The 24,060-nt window shown below is 44.8% G+C and overlaps 1 protein-coding gene across 7 annotated transcripts; it reads right to left on the bottom strand.

The window, feature by feature from the left end:
• Positions 1 to 40: 40 nt before the first annotated feature.
• GIT2 (GIT ArfGAP 2) lies at positions 41 to 23,912 on the bottom strand. Of its 7 annotated transcripts, none has more exons than XM_066200109.1 (21): positions 23,790 to 23,912; positions 19,407 to 19,540; positions 18,817 to 18,929; positions 18,035 to 18,140; positions 17,682 to 17,768; positions 17,409 to 17,539; positions 17,232 to 17,326; positions 16,578 to 16,623; positions 15,734 to 15,785; positions 15,181 to 15,253; positions 14,744 to 14,841; positions 14,353 to 14,464; positions 13,754 to 13,896; positions 12,867 to 13,016; positions 11,011 to 11,259; positions 9,562 to 9,651; positions 7,152 to 7,234; positions 6,885 to 7,067; positions 5,274 to 5,390; positions 3,043 to 3,106; positions 41 to 2,269 (listed from the first exon to the last, which is right to left on the bottom strand). In XM_066200109.1, exons 1-21 carry the CDS (start codon positions 23,839 to 23,841, stop codon positions 2,057 to 2,059), a joined length of 2,391 nt encoding a protein of 796 aa, XP_066056206.1. In that variant the 5' UTR covers positions 23,842 to 23,912; the 3' UTR covers positions 41 to 2,056. The 7 variants fall into 7 exon arrangements, with proteins under 7 accessions (XP_066056206.1, XP_066056207.1, XP_066056208.1 ...); XM_066200110.1 differs by having other exon boundaries at positions 15,734 to 15,782; XM_066200111.1 differs by lacking the exon at positions 9,562 to 9,651.
• Between the last annotated feature and the right edge of the window lie 148 nt (positions 23,913 to 24,060).

Here is a 24,060-nt window from a genome sequence, read left to right as displayed (position 1 = left end):
GAGAACCAGCAGTCAAATAAGCCCACATTACTTCACACACTGAAAGGGTTTTAGCATTTTATAGTAATACTGTAAACAAAAGATTAAAAGTCAAAATATTGTACAGACAGAATGACACTGATAAATACAAGGTTTGGAAAAAGGCAAAAAAAGCTTTTCCTTTCCTCTGCAGCATTTTGTAAAGGAAGAGCAAGTTTGTTTACAGGGGAACAAGAGGAGACCTAGTCCTAAAATAAAAACACACCTTTGTTACTTGAGGTGCTACAAACTCCTATCTGCAGCGACTGCAGTGCTGTGAGTGGAGGGTTCATGAACTCGCTGCTGGGGGTTCCTGTGGGGTGTGGACCGCTCTGATTTCAGTGAAGCTGGAGCAGGGGCTGGCAGTTACTAAAGTGTCCCTTGGTTTTGGATCAAAGGCGGGTTTAAATAAGTGATAAATTACACCATAGCTCAGTGTCACCCTGCTTTGGAAAGCAGGTGAGATATGTTAAAGAACAGCACACAGAGGTGTCCTGAGAGACTGAAAAATACCATCTGCTGCCTTTCAGCCATGCCAATTTAAGGAGAAGTTCCTAGAAGATTCTCAGTGAATTTAATTAATTGCCAGTTGCATGATTTTGAAGTAGGTTTCACAAAGGTCATCTGCAGTTTTAATCCCTGTGTTGTCAGGCTAGAGCTGCTTCTGGGGTTCAGAAGGGCAGAAAGGAAATAAAACTCCACAATGAAGAACAATAATTTACTGGGCTGTCATCTCCTCTCTCCATTCCTTCCTTCCCTCAGACTCTGGGAGCCAGACAGGACCAGGAATCCAGCAGTGCTATGGCACTTGTGCTTGGATATATCCACACAAACACACCATGGCTGGCTCCTGGGCAGTGACAACACACTTCCAAATGGGACACAGGCAGAGGCAAAAATCCGTGATTTCCTGCACCACCTGAAATTCAGACTCTCAAAAATATTCTCATTTTTGAAATTATGGACTGACAAACTTTTGTGAACTGTTATGGATGAAGCACACATGGCAACTGGGGCCAGGCAGCCTGGCAGGGGTTACTCAGCAAGTTGTCAAATTTTGAAAGATTTGCATAAAAAACTTAAGAGATACGAGAAATGTTTTCACATTTGGATATGTTGAGGTACAGAGGTTATGTGCTGTGGCAGACACAGCTGCTTTTGCACTGGCACTCTTCTAACTTCGTTTTTTTTTGTTAATGAGCATAGAAATCTTCAGTGAAATTGCATCTGGAGTTACTGAGAAATGCTGCTGCAAACAAGACGGTGCCTCAAAGATGACAGGAAAATTCTGCAGGAAACTTAACAATGAATTACTAACTCAGAAACAAAGGATAATATTTTAACCACTAATGCCCTAAAGTAACATCAAACATATCTATTAATGGCATAGTGACAACTAAAAGAAATAACTATTAAGTTTCAAATTCCTTCCAAAACAGATAAAGTGACAAAGACCTTGTAGAGTTACACGTAACAAGCTTGGATGCCCACAACTACTACTGGTTTTAGCAGACTAAAAAAACCATATTGCACAACAGTTGATATGGGAACAGAGAACGTTGGGCTTGTACCCCGTTAACCAGGACAAACCTTCTTCCTGCTGGGAGCAGTCCCGGAGCCTGGGGAGCCTCAGCCAGCGGGATCCCAGCAGGGGAGGCTCTGGAGGGATGGAGATGCTGCCCTCCCATCCGTGCAGTGGTGTCAGAGCAGTTCCACCAGCAGGATCTGAAAGCAGAACGTGGCCCCAAGGAAACATCTACAAGAGCTCGGTACAGCGCTGGGACATGAGAGTGGCTCGACAGCTACTTGCAACATGCTATTATCCATAACTACACTGGCAACACAGGCACAAAATAAGGCAGTGGGTTAAATTAATCATAAAATTGTTAGAAAACATGCAAAAATAATACTGAGTTTAAAAAAAAAAAAGTTTCTTGCCCCTTGAAGTTTTTTTCCTCATAAAAATGCGCATAGTTCCACACCTATGTGTTGAAATCCAACCTTTAAAAAACCCCAGAGTAAAAAGCCCCCGAGTGCCTCAGTTGTTGTTCTCTTTGGTTGTGATGGTGACCAGCTGCTTGGCGGCCTTGGCGATGTCGTAGGCGCACTGGATGACCTGCTGTGTCACCAGCTGGATGTCGGGCGCGGGGCTGGGCTCGGCGGGCAGCGCTTTCCTGCACTCCGACTGCAGTCTGTAGGCACTGGATGTCAGCAGGCGCAGGGAAGTCCTCACCAGCTCCGACTTGGGCTTCTGGGAAGGGAAAAACAGACGCTGCAACAGGCAGAACAACGCAACCTTTTAATTAGCCGGCAGTGCTCACAAGGGTTCTTCTGATGTGGGGCGGCTGAGGCCAAGCGTTGCTTTCCCCTCGTGGCAGCAGGAGGAATTTCTCCTCTCGGGGAGGTTCCAAACGGCTGCCAGGCAGCAGGCTGGGAATATTGCTCCATGCCCTCCCTTAGGAAGTTACTCATGCACATTTCTGGTGCCTGTTTACTGTCCCAGCCCACGTTCTGGCTGGCAGGAGGGGACAGCGTGTCCAGGAGGGACAACAGCCTTGGCTCTTTCCTCGCAGTTTTGGAGAGGGTGGGTAAGACTTTACAAGAAGTCAGTCATGGGGATTTCACTCCTTAAATTTGCTGTGAGCTAACAGATCACTTGGATGGATAACAGATCTAAACGTGGCTGCAGGAAAGAAATCCCAGGCAACAGCACTCAGATAGAAGAGGGGATGATAAGTCAGGTGAAATTCCCATATAACCACACAATTCTTCATGCCAGATCCAACTACCCCCAGATTTGTGCAATTTTTACAAGTTTTAAGTTCAAGAGTACATCTAAAGGCCTGGACTCACACTTCAGCCCTTCTCAGTTGCCATGCTAATAAATACAAAGGTGCATCATGACCCCATCATTTCTCCATGCCATTTTCATTTTGAAGGGAAATAATTCTTGATTTTCATTCTGAAGGGGAATTACACACGAGGAACAAGGCCAAAACCATTCTGGTGGTGGCAGGTACTTACTTTTGGGAACAAGGCTGCCATTTCTGTCACTGCCACATGTATTCTCTCGGAGCACGGTATATAGCTGCAGAAAGATGCTCTGGGTTATTATTAATTGTGCAGAGACTCCCTTCCCTCTTTCACTTCACTGCTCAGTGACTGTTATTCTAAAAACAACCACGTGACTTCAGAAAAAGCAAGAGCTTAACCAACAGCTCAAAATTTTTCTTAGATTTTCACTGTTCTTCAGAGTTGCTTTGAAGGAATAACTGTCCATACTTTTTATGTAAAACGTTGTCAGGAAAGTCTCCATTTGTGTGCAACTTCAGAACACCAAGATGCCTTCTTGGATTAATTAATACCCAGTAAACAGACAAGGCAGAATTCTCACACACATGCATCCCCAAACTACCAACTACATTCACAGTCTGTGAGTTCTATGCTAAATATTCACCAATTCTGATGAGCTAGCTCATAAAACAAAGGCAGATTCCACAAATCCTCATAAATTTCACTTCTGATTTATATACCAAAAGAAAACTGGTCCGTTCAAAATAGAACTATTTCCCATAAACTGCTGTGAATAGTGAAGTGTTAGTGTGCTCTCTCACAAGTCTCATTTCAAAAGACTTATTTTTATGCTCCAAAGATTCAATTTTAGTGTAAGTTAGTTCACATGATCCAACCTTCAGCAAGAGAATCTCAAAAATGACAAAGCATTCAAGAAAACTATTCAGCATGTGTGGGTTATGGTAGGTCAGTGCCCTTTCAAGCAAAACGAGCCCCCCAAACCCACCCCCTCAGTCATTATTTATTTGATCTTCTTGCAACACCAAAGGTGCAAAAAAAATCAGTCACTTGCAAATGCATTGAGAGAGAAGCAACACACCGGGGTCATTTTGGCAATGCAGGAAAATTGCTTTAAAAGGAGTATTTCCACGTGTCTCAAGTCACATGAGTTCTTCCAAATAAACTTAAAGTGGAGAGAGGTCTTCCAAGTTCACCACAATTCCCCTTCTGCTGTGGAGTTAATGATTAATCTGCTCCCTGCAGCCACTGTGACCAGCACCCTACCTCATTAAAAAGTCAATTTGCTGATTAAACTCTTCACTAATGAGGCAGAGAAAGCCCAGAGAATAACCTGAATGAGACACTCAGGTGAACAATATGTTTCATTGTATGTTCTCTAGGGCAGCTGCAAAGTTTCCAGCGTGGCCTGGAGGAATGGCTTTAGTTTAATGTCTAAACACTCACTGTGAGCTTGTGAGATGCTCTGACACTGTGTTGGGTTTACACACATTCCAGTGAGACATCAGGAAGATATTCAAGTAGTGACAGCTTGGAAAAGAAATCCCTCATTAGCAGTAAATTGTGTTAATCTCTTTGTCCAATCCTGACATTTGCTGGCCGGGGTTTGAACCTGGGCAGTTCTGTCTTAAAGAGCCTCTCACGCAAATGTCACTTTTATTTCAGGCATTAACAAACAGTATTTTGGTCAGGTTGGAAGATACCACATAAACACACCTTTTTTTTTTCATGGATTTGGGATACAAATGATCTCATTTGACCCCCAGCTGTATAAACACTTGAAGGGCCTCAGCTGTCAGGTATGAATGTTCCACCTTGGGAATGTGAAACTCCTACTGCTTTTGCAATGGTGCAAAGAAGCAGCAACCATGTGTTTTGTTCATAAAATCACAGAATGGTTTGGGCTGGGAGGGACCTTCAAAACTCAAAGATTTCTTCCTAAGGGAAGAAATTCTTCCCCGTGAGGGTGATGAGGCCCTGGCAGAGGTTGACCAGGAAAGCTGTGGCTGCCCCTGGATCTCTGGAAGTGTCCAAGGCCAGGCCAGATGGGGCTTGAAGCAACCTGGGCTAGTTGAAGGTGTCCCTGCCCATGGCAGGGGGTGGAACAAGGTGGGCTCTAAGATCCCTTCTAACCCCAACTATTCTGTGATTCCCTGAGCCAACCAAGTTGTAATGTAATTTATCCTGACAGGCAATAAAAAACGAAACAGAGACAGAAGAATGTACCAGAGCTGTGAATCTGTTCCCCACTGACAACTCCTGGGAGCTGAAGGGGCTGTTGCACATCCCTGGCCTGGAGGGGCTGCCTGCAGCTCCCTCATCCCCTGGAACATTTCATGCATCGCCTTCCATGACCCCGTGCGGCCGGAGTGGGAGGGAAAGAGGCAGCAGAGAGAAGGAGAAAGGACACTGTGCCTGGGAGGCAGGGACAGAGGCCAGAGTACCAGGAGGCAGGGCCGGGCTGCTGGCTGGTCAGAGGCTGCAGGGGCGCTCGCTCAGCCCCGGGGACCCGCGTGCCGAGGCTGTGTCTGAGCTGGGATGTGCCCCCACGCTCCAAGGGCCTGCTCAGCCCACGGAGCACGGGGAAAGGGATGGGAGAGAGTGAGAAACAAAAGGAAGAAGGGGTTTCATTAATAGATGGTACTCTTGCATCATATTTTTTTGCTCTCCAGTTATCTATGCAGCACGTGAATTTTTCTCTACAGCGTTCCCAGCACGAGCTTGGAGGATGTGTTATTACATCCTCAAGTGTCTCATTTTGGTAAGGAAGCATTCCTCTGTGTTAAGGAAGCCAGGGAAGAGGAAAACAAAGAACAGCAGCTTCCTAGTTCAGTGTTTTGCAAGATAACATTCATCTAAGCACAGGCAAACACCCCACTCCACATGTGGTACAGAAAAAAAAATGCAGCATGACAGGTTTTTAAAAACCTGATCAACTCAACAGCAGAAGCCAGGTATGCTGCATTGTTTCTTTCAATGATTTAGAAAAAATTAACATACTGTATAGTGTGATACACATAAAAACTACACTAATTTAAAGCTTCTCTGTGTGAAACAAGCAACAAGAGATTGCACTGGAAAAGGTTACTCCAAGGGCAATGAGCTCAGCACAAACATGGCAGAAGTCATCACTCGGTGTGAGAAGGAGAGGCCACGCCGGCCCTGCTAAAAATAGCAAAGTACAAGAAGGAAAAAACACAGAACAAAAGTGGCCCCATTGTTGTGCACTTCTCTGAGTAAGGCAGGAAGTGAGGGCTCAACACAAAATCGCTGCTGCTTCTCCCAGGCACAGAGGGCACCGATCTGGGGCCACAGCAGAGCCAGACCCGCCAGCCTGCAGGGCCAGTTTTGCTGGAGCCCGGAGTGTTCCAGCCCCAAATGTGCTCACACATGGGAATACGTAACTTTGATTTACAGCCTTCTAAAAGAGCTGTGTGGGGAGCACCACCTGATGATCAGCAAGGGCAGCATCACTTTTAGTCACCCGCAGCTATTCTGGAAATTGTTCAGGTGGGCCAGAATTTCCCTGAGGGAACTGAAGCTGCTACAGCCTAATGTCCTCAGTCAGTGTTCTGCTTACTCAGCTGGGTCTGTATTTAAAACCAACAGGTCAAAATACTTTTGCTGGTATATAATTTGTACTAACACCTCAGTAGGAAAGCCAAATTCTCCCTTTTTCACAATTTGCTCCTGAAGCAAGGCTTGGTGTTACTATCACATTCTGCAGGGTGTAATTACCTATGGACATAGAGAGGTGAAGACCCAAGAAAATCTTGCAGCGAGTTCTCTACAACACATTTGATTTGTGTCCAATATAATACTCATTGTGCAGCAAGACTCAAAAGTTAAGGGCAGGGCAGAACCCACTCAGAAGGGGCTGGTCACTCACCCCCAACTCGCCCTATGGCACTAAGGACACCAGGGAACATGACAAACCTACACATTTTACAGGTGTGAAATAGCAGGGCTGTATCTCACTTTCACCCCTGCTACACCTGAAGAATTTCCTTTGTTTTCTCACCAACTCCAGAGCTTTTCCAGCACTCCCTCCTTACCTGTCATGTTTGTTCTCCTGTGCTGCTCGCAGCAGCTCCTGGATGTTCTTGGTGATCTGCTCAGTTTTCCGAATCACATCCTCTGTACTGGGCAAACTGGAGCTGGGGGCCGGGTCTGTGTCCTCAGGGATGGAGCCCTCCCCCTGCCAAATGACGCTGCGCTGCCGGCCCTTCCTGCCCGACCTGCAGGGGAGCAAACAGGGCTTGGCCCAGGGACACAGCACTCTCCTGTCACCCCCAAGCTGTGACAGCTGTCACAGCACCTACCCAGGCTCCTCCAGCTCCACGGGGGTGGTGGGGTTGTCGTAGTCACTCTCAGACACGCTGCTCTGCTTCTCCAGCTTCGAGGCCTGCAAGGAACAGGTTGACTTCAGCCTGTGCAGGGAAGAGCAGCCCTGGGCTGTGCCAGAGCCACGTCCTGTGCACGTGGATTTGCTCTTTGCACAACAGCTCCTGCAGCAGCTGCTACCCTGGAGCTGCTGTGCCCCTCTCCCTGTGCCAGCCCCTGAACACCCAGCATGGCAGGACAGACAGACACACAGAGCACAGCGTCCTTCCCTGCCACTGAACCTGCCCCAGGGGCACACTCTGAGAGGCCAAGAGGGGCAGAGGCCAAATGGAGAAGCAGCACCATAAAACAGGAGCATGAACACTGAATAAGAACCACTGGAGAGGGAGAGAACCCCAGAGAAAAAGAGGCCAGACCAAGAGAACAGAGCAGAGGCCAGAGACCACAGTGGGGAGGCTGAATACAGAGTGGAAAGCAACTGGTGCGAAGCTGGCCCTGGGAAGGCCACTGCAAAATGGGAGCCCAAAGGAAGGGCTGAAGACTGTGGCAATGGGAAAGCCAAAATAAAGACGGGAGACAGAGATGGGGGAGCCCAAACTGCGGGTGGAAGACCAAGGGCACGTATGGAACCGATGAGACCAGGAGCTCATCACAATTTAGGGGCCAACTCAAGAGTGGCTAAAGCCCACTGCAAAGTGAAGCCCAAAACAGGGTGAGAGGCCAAAAGGTGAAGAACTGAGGCCCACTGAATGCTTAATACTGGGACAGAGTTGGAAGATCAAAGAAGTGAGAGTTGTGCCTCACAGCACAGGATGCAACAAGGGCAGGAGGCCCAGCCATCAGAGTAGAGGGCCACAGAAGAATAGTGTCAAAAGGAGAATAAGGGCTAATTTCCAAGTGGAAGCTGAAATGAGAGCAGGAGGAATGCAGGGAAGCAGAGGCTGGATTGAGCTCTGTAGCCCCACTGTGAACTGGGAGGCTGATCCCAGAGTAAAGGCTGAATGATGAAAGGGATACCAAAATGAGTTTGGAGGCCAAATCCTCAGCCAGGCCCCAGGATCACCACACATCTGCTTCCCTCATCTGCAAAGCTTCACCCAGGTGCCCACCACAGCCTGTCTGGTGTCAGATACACCATGTTGGTGTCACTCTGATCACAGAGCAGCAGCTCAGGGTTCTTCCCAGCCCCAACAACCAGCCCTGGGGCTCTTACAGAAACCCTGAAGTCACCATGAGGGAGTCTCCAGGGTTAAACTGTAAGGGACACCTCCAATCTGCATCCCTAACACAGACATTTAGGAATCTGCTTGCCAAATAATATTTCTGTCTCCAGGACAGACCAAAAAATGTGACCAGGAACTGGTTTTCACTGTCTGAGATTCAGTACATTTGCTAAGCACTCATCTGATGTTAAACCTATCAATTCTTAAGTGAAGCACCTGGAACCCTTTTCAATTTTAAAGTTACTCTGCACAGAAGGAAAAACCAGCATTTTTTGTACACTTCTCTCTCAGGACAGCTGATAAAGATCAGCTGTAAAAGGGACAAGTATTCTGAAGATACTTGATCTAGAGTCTGACCTTTCCCCATCTCCCAGGTGTACAGAGACAACAATCCTAATAGTGGCAAAGCTCTGCCATCTGCTCAGAAATACAAACAACAGTGATGAATTACAAGAAGAGGATACTGTGGAATCACTAATATAGAATCAGTGCAGAATAAAAACAATCAACCAAACCCTCTACAAGTTTCCAGTACCAGACAGCAGCTAAACCCAGACTTCCATTTGGCCAAGCAGGATATTCCCTTGGAAGTTTTTTCTTCTATCCCTACTTGCAAATCTAATATTTTCTGGACTGATACATCCAAACACTGTACAGTCAAAATAAAACGGGGACGGAAGGATGTCAAAAGCAGGTTCTGTGTCCTGGCAGGGAGAGACCAGAGTAAACATTTAAACCCCCAAATTTGTTATCTGTAAGGCAAACAGTCAGTCAGGACCACCTGGATTGGTGCAAGCCATCGGCCCCCAAGGAAAGCAGCTTTGAAGCTGGGCCTCATGCAGTGCTTTTAGTCAGCAGGAGAGTTGTACATTGGCTTAGAAATACCAGTGAAAGCCTGGAAAAATCACTGTCCAAACAGCAGCCAGCTTGTCTTGGGGCTGTTGTGCAGCTGAACAAGTGACCTGGAGAACTGTGTGTGGTGTTAAAGGCGGAAGATGTGAAGTTAGAGAGAGGCAGGAGCCCAGAGCTCGTGGCAGGAGGGATGGAAGGAAGTTCTGCTCCATGCAGGCTGGAAGGCCAGGCAGTGAGAGGGGAAAGAGAGGATGTGGTTCTGGGGAGATTGGCACCTCCTCCAGGGAAATGACCGATTGGGAAGGTACTTAACCCTTCGTGTGCTCTCATCCCTCGACCAGGAAAGCGTGGAGGGGAAGGAAGGTAGAGATGAAGAGGAGGTCACAAACGCACTCCTCCCGATCTAAAAATGGGAAAGACAAAAACCAAAACCAAAACACAAACTCTTAACTGAAATTAAAGGAACATTCTTAAAACCATGGAGATGACATAAAGCAAGAATGATGTTGAGAATCTGGCTTAGGCTGAGGGGACTTAATTCTTTCAAAATACAATTGAATTCATGCTCATTCTAATACTGAGATTCCAGAAGTGCCAAATTCCATGGAGAATAAACAAAAATTCACCACATGCCAAATTAACTAACTCCACAAAACAAATCAATGCTTCAGAGCTGCTGCTGCCCTCCACCCAAACGACTAAAGGACCTATACAAAGCACTGTCGCATTTTGCAAACACTGTCACACACAAATGAATGATGACATTTCTTGCTGCCAGAACTGCCATCATATCAACATGACAATATAATTTAAAATGATCCAGATTTCATAGCTTAAATTAATTTAATTGAAGGTGGGGACTGATTCCCTTGGTGCATTCAACGGTCTTCTGTGGAATGTGCATGGAATATTTGCCCTCTCTCATGCCAAAGGTAACTTCAAAATACATTTAAACGATTTAACTGGAAGGAAATACAAGACATTGCTACCAAGAGGGAAAGATATTGTCAAAAATCCACACATTTTCAATGTGTGTCTAAAAGATACTTTCTTGTATTCCAGCCCACAGGGCAATCTAAGAAGGTGAAACAAAAAATTAACAATGCTAATTAATTAAATGCACTTGTTAATTAAATGCAGTAGCGTGTGTTGGGTCACTTCTGTAAAGTGTGAACACCTCAGTGCAAAATCCCTCTGGCCAACAGAGAACTCCCTCTCCACATCACACAGGAAAACACTAAACCAGAAGAATCTGCCTGACAGGCAGATCTAAACCACCTTCAGCCTCCAGTTCCAGACTCAGAATAAGAAACTGCTTCTCTGGGGAAAAAATTTCAATTTAATAAAATTTTGTAAGGTGGTTACGAAGTTCCACGAATTGACACCTGCGTGTTTTTCTCCAGAAATGCATGAACTTTACCTTCTTGGAATACCATTTTCCCCCCCTTCCTGGTTTTCAGACAATTACATATTGATATTTTATATACGTATCGTGTGGTTAACATATATAGTTTGGCTTCAGCTGAGCAGAAGCCAAAAGCTCCAGTTTACATATTCCAGAACTGCTACAGCTTCTGCTTTTCAAACCATCAGGCTCCTGCAGACATGTTAATACAGCAAACATGAACAATTTTCACAGCTCTTATTCCCCCAGTTGTTTTATTTTCCCTCTGAGGCAGCAGCTGAGTGAACGAGCAGAGCTGGAAGAGACAGGAAAGCTGAACATGAGAGGCAATGCAGAAGCAGCAGCAGTTTTACTCACGTGTGGAGGGAAGGGCTGCAGCCTGGTGATATTTTCCTCTGGGTAGGTGACCTCCCCCATGGGCAGGTAGGGCTTCTGCCCCGAGCCAGTCTCGTACATGGACATGGGCCTGCTGCCCCGGGCCGATGGGCGCCGCTTTAGGGAGGAATTGCTGCTGGGGTCTGGGTACTCAGAACCACTTTGCACCTGATAGATATTGGTTGTGGCCTGTCTTCTGAGGCTGGTGTTTTCACTCTGCAGCGTTTGGAGCTGAAAGAAATGTTTAGTGGTGGGATTTGGTTTCCTAAGAGCAAGTGCCAAGAGCAAAGTGACCACGCGACACTCGCTTGTCAGCCGTGCTAGAAAATCCAGGTACTGCTGGCTGGGGGCTCATTTGTTTTTCAAAATCTACTTGACTTGCCTGGTATAAGCACAGAAACACCTTTGTCCCAAATCTGGAAATATTTAGGTGCAGATTTCCAGCAGCAGCTGGGATGTAAACCAAGTTAGATGTTAAAATTGGCTGTTGTAGTTCAAAACACAAGACCAATTCCCTCCAGCCTGCTCTACTGGCACAGGAATCTTGGGACAGAACGAGGCTGTGGGGGAAGGACTGCCAACACAACAGTTTTCCAAGCAAAGGGATCCACTGCAGCAGCTAATACAAGGACTTAGAAGACTTTAACATAAGGCCAGTGAAATCTGACAATGACGGAACTGCAGCACAGACACCAGAGGCAGCACTTGAGCTTGCTCTGCAAAGCAAGGAGAGTTTAGCTTATGAAAATTAGGCATCAGCTACTGCTATCTAAGAAGCCAGCAAGAAAGCATTTTAAAGCTTTTCATTATTATGTATTTATTTGATAGTAAAAATGCACCAATTCTGATTATTTTGTGGACTTGGAGTAAGTTTGCTATATTAACACATCGGAAAGAAAAGATGCAGTGAAGAAAAACTGCAGGACAGCAAGGATCTCCCTTCTGTTACACGATGAAAATATTCTAAACCCTCGTTATTTCATAGGTCCCAAAGGATTTTTTTTTTACCCTAAATGATTATATCCGTCTAAAGAAACCCAATGTAAGTGAAAAGTTAATTCAATTGATGGGAGAGAAATGCTGAAACCAGTACAAGCTGTTGAAAGACCAAGGAAACACCCTGAGATCTCCCAGTATTCACCATTCCAACAGAACAGGAGAGAATGTTGGCACTTAACAGACAAGGATATTTCAATCTGCTGAATTAGCTCAGCCTCAGGTGCCAACAGTTCCATCACTCTCCAAAAGCCCTGCTCTGCCCCACAAACAGCAGGTCCACCCTACAGCCTGAACAACTTTCTCTACATGTGACTCTTGCAGGATTGTCATTATTCGGAAAACAGGATTTTAAATGCTAATTAAAGGGATTAATCTGAGGGTAAGCAGCCAGCCTTTTCTAGCCAGCCAGCATAGTGAACTCAGATATAAACTGTCCTTTACTCCACAAAAAACATAAATAAATGTACACACATAAGGTGTGCTGGCACTTGATTCCTCATTGTTTAAATCTGCTTATATTGAAGCAAGACAGCAAGAACACCCAAGACTTGCAACAACTGCCCTGTCACTTGGAAAACTGATGTCAAAGTCGTGACATTAAGTCACATCATCCTCATGACCTGCAGGGCTGGATCACCACCAGCACCACGAAAAAACAACATTCAAAGCATGTGTGGCACATAAATATTTAGAGTCTCATGCCTGATGCCAAAGCAGCTCCACTTTAAAATGAGTTTTCTCACTATCCTAATACTGGATTATTTCCTCCTCAGTTCCAGGAGTTTTATTCTGACAACTTCAGACACCCCAGGAGCTGGAGGGAGGGGTTCCTCTGTTACCTTTTTCTGCATAATCCTCAGCTCATCACTCAGGTTGATGTTCACTTTCATTAGCTGCTGAATCTTCACCTCAGAAGCCACCAAAGCATTTTTAACCTGCATATATTCCTGGGCTGTCACTGGTCCATCTGACAAGTCTGAATCCAAGCTCTAGGAAAAGGCAGAGAAAAATACTTACACCATTAAGAAGAAGAAAACAGGACCATGAGATTTCAACAGCTTTTCATGTACTTACTTTAAAGGCATCACAGTTCAAATGAAGTTCAAATTAGTAAGATCCATTAACCACAATCATTTGAAATCCCCTAGAAAAGCAGTCTGATGTCAATTAGCTCTTAGCTCCTCTAGAAACATTTGCATCATCATTTCAGTGATAAAATACTTTTTTATAAGGATTAAAAAAAAAGACATAAAAAAGCAATAAAAAACTGCAAAATTATAGAAGACAGACTGCTAAATATCCAGTGTGCATATCCCAGGGAAGATTAAAATAGAACCACCAGGTTTTACTGCCCTTTGATGCCATTCTGCATTACTCCAGGAATGGTTTAACTCACCTGCACACTATTGGTCTTCTGCCAGTATTTCTTCAGTAGCAGGCAGCAAATATTTGTGCAATACCACGGAATCACTGATATAGAGCTTTTGGGCAGATCCAATTATTTAATCTATGCAATTAAATCTGTATCTTATCTCCAGCCATACACATTTTCTAGAGAAGCTTTTTTCTAAAATAAAAATTCCTTAAGAAACAACATTTCATTTTAGAAAGTTCACAGACCGAGGCATGAATGCAAAATTAATTAATTACATATTAATTTTGTGATAAATTATGCAAATTACCTTTATGAATAACACTTGGGGGTGTATCACTAGTTCAACCCTACCTTCTGCCTGTTTGATTTAGCTGCATTTGTTTCCAGATCTGTATCTTCATCTGAAGCAACACTGTCATAATCAGGTTGGTCATTGTCCTGACTTTCACTGCTGTGCTGATTGCTGATGGATTTGAGTATCAGCTCCACATTTTCTGCAGATCAACACATGAAATACATACTAGTATAAGTCTGGAGAAGAAATAGAAGTTTATACTTAAAAAAAAAAAAAAAAATTAGATCCACCTAGGGTGAATGAATGATTACTGTCAAAAACATCAAAGTTTTATGGTTTTGTCGTTTTATTTTTTTTCTAAGTGTTTAAGCAAGTTAAAATAAGTGGTAAGACTTGTTTAGCAGCTTAAAAAAAGTCATACAAATTAAAAAAAACCCAACAGACTATACTGGACAAATGGATGTCACCATGCAAAAATTACAGGGAAATACTGAGAGTTAGAAAAGATTTTTTGGTATTTTCTCTCCAGATGGAAAAAATATATGAAAACAATATATAGATCTCTCTCATAATTCAGCTCTGCTGAGGGGCTCTGGGAGTTACTAAACTACTGAAGAAGTGCCTGCAAAGGAGCTGACAAGTAAAGCTCACTCACCTTTGGAACCAGTGAGAGAATTTCCCTGTTGTCTTCGTTTGGCATCACTTAAAATGTCTATAACCAGTGTAGCAAACTCGTGAGCATTGAATCGAGCCAGTTTCTGCCTTCCCTAAATACAGAATAATGCAGGGGGAAAAAAAAGAGTACGTCTTGTATCAGAAGAACAGCAGAGTTCCCAGGAAAAACAGAGACTACACACTTGGAATAGACTGTTCAATTACATTTATTGCAAAAAGTGTGATTTAAAGGGGAAATGTGAAATTATTTTAACCTCTTTCCAAGTAGATGCAACTCTAGTACAATAATGAAATCCAGTAAAGCCATATCACTTCAGCCCACTTAATTCCCATGGCTATTAAATTATTTTTACAGTATTAAGATTTCATACCTGATTCCTGGTTGAGGAATATTCAGGATTTACAGGAAGAAAAGGGACCACAGTGGTCTCTGTCACGAGTGTGCTGTGGTTCTGAGTAGCAAGCCAAACTGCTCCAGAGGAGGAAAAAAAAAAAAAAAAAAAAAAAAGAGGGAATAACCTTCCTGTACTGCTTGACAGTATTTCTTTGTCAAATAAAAGACTGCAATTTCAAACACAAACACAATCAATTCAGAGGAAAGCTTTACCCCAGAGGGTTCTCTACTGTGTGAAAACACAAGGTTTTTTCAATTAACATCCCCTTCAGGCAAAGCAAGACAAAGAAACTCCCCTCAGCAGTAATTGCTGAATACAGAAGCACTTGAACAGAACATGTGCTTGGATTGGCATCTTGTATGTAAAGTGACAATCCAGATTTGTTTTATTTCATTCCAGAAAGTCTCACTCACCTGCATCTGTTTCCCTTCTGTCAACTTCATCATACACATCCATGGCAAGTTCTTCAAATAAGTGGTTGCTTAGCTAAGGGTAGAGGAGAATAATTAGTTTGAGAAGAAATGAAACCCAGTAAGATCTCTGGTAACAGAAAATAACAGAGAAAAAATAAGAGCACAACTCTGGTCTTTTCTCCAGCCTCCATAATCCATAGAAAAATGCTCCTTTCTCAGCCTGTACAGGAAGCAGACGTATATGACCACTCCATTTCTAGGAGCAGAGACAACCATCCTGTTCTACACTCTTCCTTTCCTGGTCAATGGATTTTTTTCCCTCTCCCATCTGACCACAAAAAGACCTTTTGTGTTTGGGGTGAGGCAGAGTCACTGTGCAAATGGGGTTCCAAATGCCACCAGAGACGTGGACTTCAACGAACAGTGAAGGCTCACAATATATTTGTGCGTTTCAAGCTGCTCCTACATCAGATGGGTCAAGAGATACTTGTACTAGGGAGCCTGAGAGATGAAGTGCAGAGCTTGCCACATCTAGAAAAGGAGTTTTACTTACAGACTGAAGCTTCTTCTTGGCTGCTTTCGCCAGTTCTGATACATCCAGACTGCTATGAAAACAAGATGTGATCATTACATCCACAGCATTTCATGGATTCTACATTTCAAAATCCTACAATTTGGTAACTCAGTGATTAAAATGTCACTTTTACTTTAAACCCCCAAATATTTCAGTACTTTTAGCATTGGTTTTAACACACTGATGTTATTGATAATACTACAATAATATCACAATTAGCATAATATTAAGCTTTCTTTCACAACAATTTTTAAATTTAAAATGAAATAATACCAAAAATTCCTTGGAATATGAATACCCACAGGTTTTTACCCACACAGTTTTTAATTTACTGAAGTTTTTCACAGAAATTTTGCAAGCAGGAGGTCGGACAGTGGTTTACTTACAGCCGTCTTATTTCCAATTGCACAGCAATAAAAGAGGAACAGGAACTTAAAATTAGTACTTGATACTTCTTATACAAATATGATTTCATTGATCATAACCAAAAGTTAAAAGCATTACAAAAATGAAGAAAATACTCAATTGGTACTTAAATTATTTCCACAATCTGTTTCCTAGGAATTCCCCATGTGTGTTCCCAGAAATGTCTCACCTTCTCCCTGCATTTTGATAAATACAATCAGCTTCTATAATTTTCTGATTTTGTTGATATCCCAATATTCTTTCTATGAAAAAAAGCTTTCAAGACTAATAAAGGCACACATAAAAAGTTCAAATGGCAACAAGCTTAAAAGATGTTTCAGAAAGGAAAGAAAACTTAATTATTAGGTTTTTTTTTTACTCTGATGTTTTCAGACATGTGATGGAATCAGCAACTTACCTGTCTGCCATCTGAGGTATAACAAAGTGCTGCCCATTTTTGTGCTCTAGAGTTGAAAACAAATTGCACTTTACTAGGTTGGTACTGGCCTACAGATTTCAATAATAAGCATCAGGCAACACTAAATAATTTATCTTGCATGTAATTAATTACTCAATTTCCAATTACAGGCAACTAGGTAAGTTATAAAAGAAGGCTCATGGCATGATTTCCAGGTGTTATCAAAGATTCCAATTAGGGCTTATCAGCTGTATTGAAATTCCATTAAAAAAGAAAATTAAGTTCGAATACAGGTACCTTTATAGCTACAAATCTGTAAGTGTCCTTGTGTTCAAAAGGCACCCACTTAACAGAACACTCCCCTGCTGTTGCATTTCAATTAGAAGAAACTACTTGGAAGAGTTTCTACAGTATATAAAGAACAGGCATTTATGGAAAATCAGGAAGGAATTTTGATTTTAATTTATGTCTACTTAAAACCCTGCAGTTTTATCCCAATTTTAAATAGCTCATCCCTAATCTTGCATCTTACACTTTTTTTTGGTTCTGTGTAATTTATGTAATATTAGAATATTTGGAAGGGATACAAAAAGCACAGTCTGAATGTCCTGTGCCTGACAGTGACAGGTCTGAGGGTGCAGGTGTTGTGCTCACCTGGTTTCCTGCCACAGAGGTAGAAAGCCAACCTGTCTGTGAGCTCATACTGGATTTCCACCAGCCTCTCTGCCAGCTCGTGGTGTCCCCCTTGCCTGCTCACACACAGGGACAGGGGACAGTCAGTGACACACAGAGATGTGATTTGTGTGATTTGTGGATATCAAAGACTCCTACCTTGCATAATCAACTGGAGTTTTCCCATTGGAATCTTGTGTGCCGGGATCAGCACCATAAACTGCCAGGAGTTCTGCTTGCAAAGTCTGTCCTGCCTTAGCAGCAACGTGCAGCGGGGTGTTTCCTTTCTCCTGCAAGAGATGAAAGAAAAATATCTACTTAACCAACAGGTCTGAGTAGAAGACTGAAAGATAACATGAATCAGCTGAAATGAGTACAAATAATATGAACTGGAATTGATTTTAAATCAAAATAATGAAAAAGTGCTCCTACAGGGTGAAAGAAGTTGGCTTGAGCTCCCAAGGAGAGCAGTCGCAAACAGGTCTCCAGATTCCCTGTCCTCACACTGGAGTGGAGTTGCTGAAAAAGAAGCAGAATTATATTTAACAGAGCAGCAACAACTGTGATTCAGCAGTTGTTTTCCAGCCACGCTTTGAGAAACAAGAGTATGCAGAGTTCTCACTGCAGCTTTTTTGTGTAAAGGGTTTTCTCCACCTTCACCTCAATTAATGCCTCTTAATCATCACCTCCAGTGATAACCACAAAAAAAGGGGCTTCGAGTTGAAGTCAAGCTTTATTTATTTAAGCCAAACGCAACCAAGGGAAGTGAGTGAGATTTGCCTGACCTTGCTGAGATCCTTGGCAGTGACACTGTCGTCCTCCCGGCATGGCAGGCGATGCACAAAGGCCAACATTTGATATTTAGCTCTGATGAACTCTGCTTTGTTGGGACTGCAAAGAGAAATCCAGGCAACAAGAAGGGAAAGGAAAGAAATATCAGTGCCTTCATAAGTAACACAGACGCTCCAGAAAAAGAAAAAATTCTCAAGTGAAGATTGAATCGGAGCTTTGCGTGTTGCTGGTGGCAAAGTTAGGCATGGAAAAATATTTTCATTAAAAAACAACCCAGTGCAGATTGTCTGACCATACAGAGAAAACGTCTGTTACAACCATCAAATATCTGCAGACTGTAGCGTGTGGTGTCTATTTCTTAAAAGAAATACAGACTTTAAAATCATGTCAACTTAAGAGCTATACTTACTCTACACTCTACTTTACATTTTAAAATAAAGCACCATAGTCAGGGACAAAAATCTCTGAAGTTTTATTTAATTTCTCAACCAAACTCCATTTTGTTGGCAGCATTCAGTTAACTGAAGCACATGACAAAGAAAAGTCCTTTGACTAAAGTGCAAGCAAAGGTCCTCACTATTCAGGAATCAATAATTGAGAGAATTCAAGCGCTGTATTCCTATTTCTGCAATAAATTAAAAAAAATTAATACTTGGAAATTAAAGGAAAAAAATCACAAACACACAGAGGTTCCTATGGATTCCTTGTTGGCCTATCACTGCTGAATAAAATAATCCCACTTGTTTAAGATAACAATTTTGCATTTCCCACTTACTGCACTTTATCCTGCGGGCTGGCCTTGCGCCGCCCGCTCATCACAGAGGCAGGGTCCAGCAGGGAGTGTTCCCAGATGGAATTAGCACCATTGTTGTACAGAGTTTCCACCATCTGAAAGCCAGAACACAGACATTTGGCTGCTGGCTGCACTAACCAACTATCTGTAATTATTTTCAAGCAGGTATCATCAAGCCAACAGATCCCCATTCCGTGTGCCAGCATCCATAACCTGCTGGGAAATCATAACTGGGCACGTGGTTGGGATGTCATGATGTGGAATGTAGTGAGAACCCCCTTAAAATTCTCTGCTCCTCCCAACAGCAGTGAAAAGAAAATTCAGGTTGAAGCAGAAGCACTGCAGATTTGTGAAAGAAAAGTTGAAGTGACCTTTCAAAGCAAAGGCATCAAAGATAATTCTGACTTTAGTGGTCCACCACAACAAAACAAGAGAAACAAAATGAGAATAACTTCGCAAAACAAAGCTTAAAATCTTAAAAGGGCCCTCTCAAAAAAAGGTTTAGCGATTTAAATTACAATAAAAGATCACCCTATCTGGTTTTAACGGAGGGAAAGAGTTTTCCTCAGTACCTGCAGCAGTGTTGGAGGCCACGGGGTGTGTTTGAGATGCCTCACTTGGGAGATGTGACGGCCCAGGCTCCTGTGCACACTGCAGCACTCATCACAGATCAGGATCCCCCTGTTTATGGATGCCCAGCAAGGATCTGCAAAAGAAGCCATCCATTATAACACAGGAAACAACACGACCTCGGATTGCTAAAACAGAGTCTAAAATGAGCAGCTCTGCCTTTTAACCTTCCCTGCTTAGCCACTGGGTAAGCCTGGAAATGTCACGGCCTTGCTCGGGCTCTGGATGCTGGGAAAATGGGGAACACCAGTCCTGGCACTCGTGGGGGATGTGGGATTCCAAGGACAGTGAGAAGATCTGCGGTGGAAATTTGGGAAAAGGCCCCATTGCTTGCAGCTCTTCTTGTGAAAACACTTTCCTTTCTAAACATAACAGGACATTGAATTTATTACCACCTTGAAGTGCTTTACGTGCTATTTTGTGGACTCCCATAAAAGTATTCTAAACAACAGTGCCTCTCTGCTCTTTGAAAAAACTCTGGGTTTAACTTGTCAAAAAAATCTTTTTTAAAAACACCAAATCTACACACATAAAGTTGCCACAGCACTCAGGCTTTTCCCCCTACTACTCAGTTTTCAGTTCTATACTGTAACAATGTCTTTTAAATTTCCCTTGAAATAATAAAAACACACAAGAGTGTCATAATAGAGAAGGATACATATGTGCCAAGTCAAAGGCTCAATAAAATCCAAAATTCTCAAGCAAAGTAACTTCATCTCTCACCAGATCCACACTGAAGCATCTTATAAGCAGCCCAGAAAGAAAACTGATGGGAAGTGAAGTAGTAAATAATATATATGAACTATTATGTAGCTTCAAACATCAAAAGGGATAAAATCAAGTAGGAATGGTACATTAGGGCGAAACAATAAACCCCCACAGGACACCAAACAGGTCCCTCGGCTGCTCAGAGTTCAGTCTCCAGAAGAAATTCCAATTTCTGTCAGTGACACGTGAAATTCAATGTGCCAGAACCCTGCAGGAACAGGCAACTGAGCAGCCAGAGCTTCAGACCTAGCACATCCCAGGAGAACAAAAAAGGAAATCAATCTCTCTTTTATTTTGGAAAAATCTTAATTTCAAATGCAGAGATCAGTCTGAGGCTAAATAAGCGAGTGCAAGGCAAGCCTGGTATCTGATGAGAGAAATTCTGAGTCCTGTCAGAACACATCTGAGCACTGGTGCATCATATGGAAAAGTCTCCTCTGACCCACACAACAAATGGACTGAATCCCTGCAAATGAGATGTGATCACAGCTGTGGTTTCTGAGCAGAGCTGATGATCTGGGTGTGCTGCAGGCAATGCAGGCAAACCTGTCAGAGCCATGAGGGACAGGAGCATCTCCTGACCCACCAGAGCCAGCCCAGCCCAGAGCCAAATTAAAGCAGGTGAGACAAAAAAATAATCAATTTGTTAAAAAACAAATTACAACAAGCACATCCAACCCTTTGTTAAATCATTCCATTATTTAACAACTTTGACTTCCAAGGAGAAAAAGAATAGCAATGGACTGAGATGCATTCATGGCAACCAAATGACCCAAACTGAGGCAGCCTTCCAGATTAATGAGCCTGGTCCCTTCTTATTAGAGAAAACCCCATCACACATGGATGAGATCCTTAGGGATCCTTTCCTTTGCCCATTCCCAGGCTGCTTGTGAGCACTGCTCTCCTTTATCAACAGTCAGCACTGGGGGTTTTCTTTACCTCCACCTCAACACCCAATGCCCCTGGATATTTCAGGTTTAAATTTAATGCAAGGAAGTGTCTGCCCTGGAATTTGAGTAGTTTTTAAGAGAGACCTAATTATGGACTCGATCAGAATATGTTTAAGCCAGTACCAAAATACACAGAATCCCAGAATCACTGAAGTCGGAAAAGACCTCTGAGACCTTTGAGTCCGACCTGTGACTGATCATCCCCTTGTCACCCAGCCCAGAGCACTGAGTGCCACATCCAGTCCTTCCTTGGACACCTCCAGGGACGGGGAATCCAAACCTCCCTGGACAGCCCCTTCCAAGCCCTGACCACCCCTTCCATGAGGAAATTCTTCCTGATGTCCAACCTGACCCTCTCCTGGCACAGTTTGATGCAGTTTCCTCTCATCCAGAGAAGAGCCCCAGGGAACAGGGACAGGATGAGAAGAAACTGCATCCCTCCTGTCAGGGAGTTGTGCAGTGCCACAAGGTCCCCTTGAGCCTCCTTCTCTCCAGGCTGAACCCCTTTCCCAAGTCCTTCAGCCGCCCCTGGTGCTCCAGCCCCTTCCCTGGACACGCTCCAGCCCTTCCATGTCTGTCCTGGAGAGAGGGGCCCGGAGCTGGACAAAGCCATTGAGGGGCCTCAGTGTCCAGCACAGGGGTGGCCACAGCCCGGCCCTGCTGCCCACGCTGGTTTGGATACAAAAGACAATCAGGGAGAAGCTGCAGGGCCGGGCGGGCGCTTTCAGGAACCTGCAGGCTGGTTCAAAACAGGAAGCGTGAGATGGAGACAAGCCCGGCTGTGGGTTTGAGCAGCAAGCTCCTGCCTCAGGATAGGAAGTGCAGCACAAGAGCTCCTGTAAGATCACCCCGTGTCAAAGAAAAGCCTCCATGCTCTGAGATAAAGGGGGCACTGAGGAGGTTCCAGGGGAAGCGCTAACTAATGCAGGTGCCAGGCACACCCGACCTGCAGCCCTCAGGTCTCCTGACACAGCCCCCTGCACCCACTGACAAACCCTCTGGTTTAGCTCAGGGAAGGGCTGGATTCGTTTTATTTACAGAAAGATTAAATTAAGATTTCTTTATATACGTGGATAAGCCAGGGGATTTCTAGTAAATAAGTAAAGACCTGGCAGTGCTCTAATGTCATGATAAAAGGCCAGGTTACAGGATTACCCCGACAGAGATTCTGATACCCCGAGGAGCTTAAGGAACACAATTCTCACCACTTTATCTCTGAGTCAGAACACCCCTGAGGTGTGGAAGCATAGATAGCTTACCGTGTGTGATAGGGACAATTGCCTGCCTGAGAGAAGCCAACCCCATTTATTGTAAAACCAAATTTCTACAGGGATTCAAGCAGAATCCCAGAATCCCAGACTGGTTTGGGTTGGAGCTCACCCAGTTCCAATCCCTACCATGGGCAGGGACACCATCCACTGTCCCAGGTTGCTCCAAGCCCCATCCAACCTTGCCTTGGACACTTCCAGGGATGGGGCAACCTTCTCTGGGCAACCTGTGCCAGGGCCTCACTACCCTCACAGGGAAGAATTCCTTCTGTAAAAAGAAGAAAGTAACTTCCTGGAAGTTAATTTGGAATTTTTATCATTTTTTAAACATAACTCGGATTTGACAAAAGTTGTTCTCCCCTCTCCCACACCCTATCTTCTGCCAATTCAAGTGTTATCTACGTTACAGTGTTTAGATTCATTTCAGTACGTGCATAATTTACTAATTATATTGGAAGAACCTGCCCAGAACACAAACAGTAAAAACCAGAGAGACAGAAAGTACACAGACAGAACAAACACAGATGAAATAAAGCAGGACAGTTTTAGACACAAGAGCAGCACAACTACAGATGGTCAGGAGACGCGACAGCCTTTCTAAAGATCTGTTTCCACAAGCTCCCGAACTGATCTGCAGCGGGATACGTGTCAGCCCAGAGCAGACGCTGCTCCCTGAGCCTGTCTGCGTCTCCAGACACCTCAGCACAACTTTCCTTGGACGTCTGGGACACCTCCACACAACGCCGGCCGTGGGACAACTCCCAGTTTAAGTCCCCGCTGACTCTGGGGATACGGGAATGGATGAAGAGCTCCCAACCCAGCCCCGCTCTCGCCTTGCCCACTCCCCCAAAACAGCCCAGTTCCTTCCAGCGACACATTCCCAACCTCCGCCCCCCTCCCACCTTTCCGCCCCGTGACTGGAAAGTGGATTTCTGTCAGCTTTCCCCCTTCCTAAGCTGGGGAGCTCCACATTTCCTTTCACGCCGCTGGAAGTCTGCAGGTTATTCCCCGGGGCTCAGCCTCCCCCGGGCCCGGGAAGAGCGGCGGTGCCCGCGGGACCCGGACACCCGGACACGGAGTTAAATCCCAGCCCTGGAAGTGTCCCAGGCCGGGCTAGACGGGGCTTGGAGCAACCCGCGCTCCTGGAGGGTGTCCTGCCCATGGAAGGGGAGAAGCTTTAAGGTCCCTTCCCACCCAAACCATCCCGGCCCATCACAGGTGCAGCGCCGGCCGCTCCGGGGCGGTGACACCTCGGGGCCAGCGGCGCCCCCGCGGCCCCCGGCCCGAGAGGAATCGGCGGGACGAACCCGCCCGGTGCCGACGGCGGTGCCGTGCCTACCCTGAGCGCTGCAGTCGGCGCAGACCTCGCTGCTCCGCAGGCGTTTCGCCATCGCGGGACCGGCGGCAGCGGCGGCAGCGGGGCCGGTAACGGGCCCCGCCAGCCCCGGGCCGGCCCCGCGCATGCGCGCCGAGCCACCCTGTGCCGCTCCGCATGTCGCCCGCGATGCCATCTTTACTCCTGGCACGGCGGCCTGCCTTAAATTGAGCTCCGGTTCAGCGGCGCAGCAACGAGCGCTCTCGCCCGGGCCCGCGCCCGCCCGCCCGCTGCG

The sequence above is a fragment of the Chamaea fasciata genome, unplaced genomic scaffold (genome assembly GCF_029207755.1).
Source record: "Chamaea fasciata isolate MVZ Bird 193981 ecotype frontalis unplaced genomic scaffold, bChaFas1.0.hap1 SCAF_18, whole genome shotgun sequence".
NCBI lineage: Eukaryota > Metazoa > Chordata > Aves > Passeriformes > Sylviidae > Chamaea > Chamaea fasciata.
Note: the sequence above shows the minus strand (reverse complement) of the source record. Positions and strands in the feature narration are given on the sequence as shown.

Bases quoted from the DNA above. Each gene is read 5' to 3' on its own strand.
- GIT2 (XM_066200109.1), bottom strand. From the start codon at position 23,841: ATGGCGAAACGCCTGCGGAGCAGCGAGGTCTGCGCCGACTGCAGCGCT. The intron at 17,769-18,034 runs GTCAGGCAAATC...CTTCTTTTTCAG, and splicing joins CTGCCAAGGATCTCAGCAAG to CAACTCCACTCCAGTGTGAG. The intron at 14,465-14,743 runs GTATGAAATCTT...TTCTGTATTTAG, and splicing joins ATTCCTCAACCAGGAATCAG to GGAAGGCAGAAACTGGCTCG.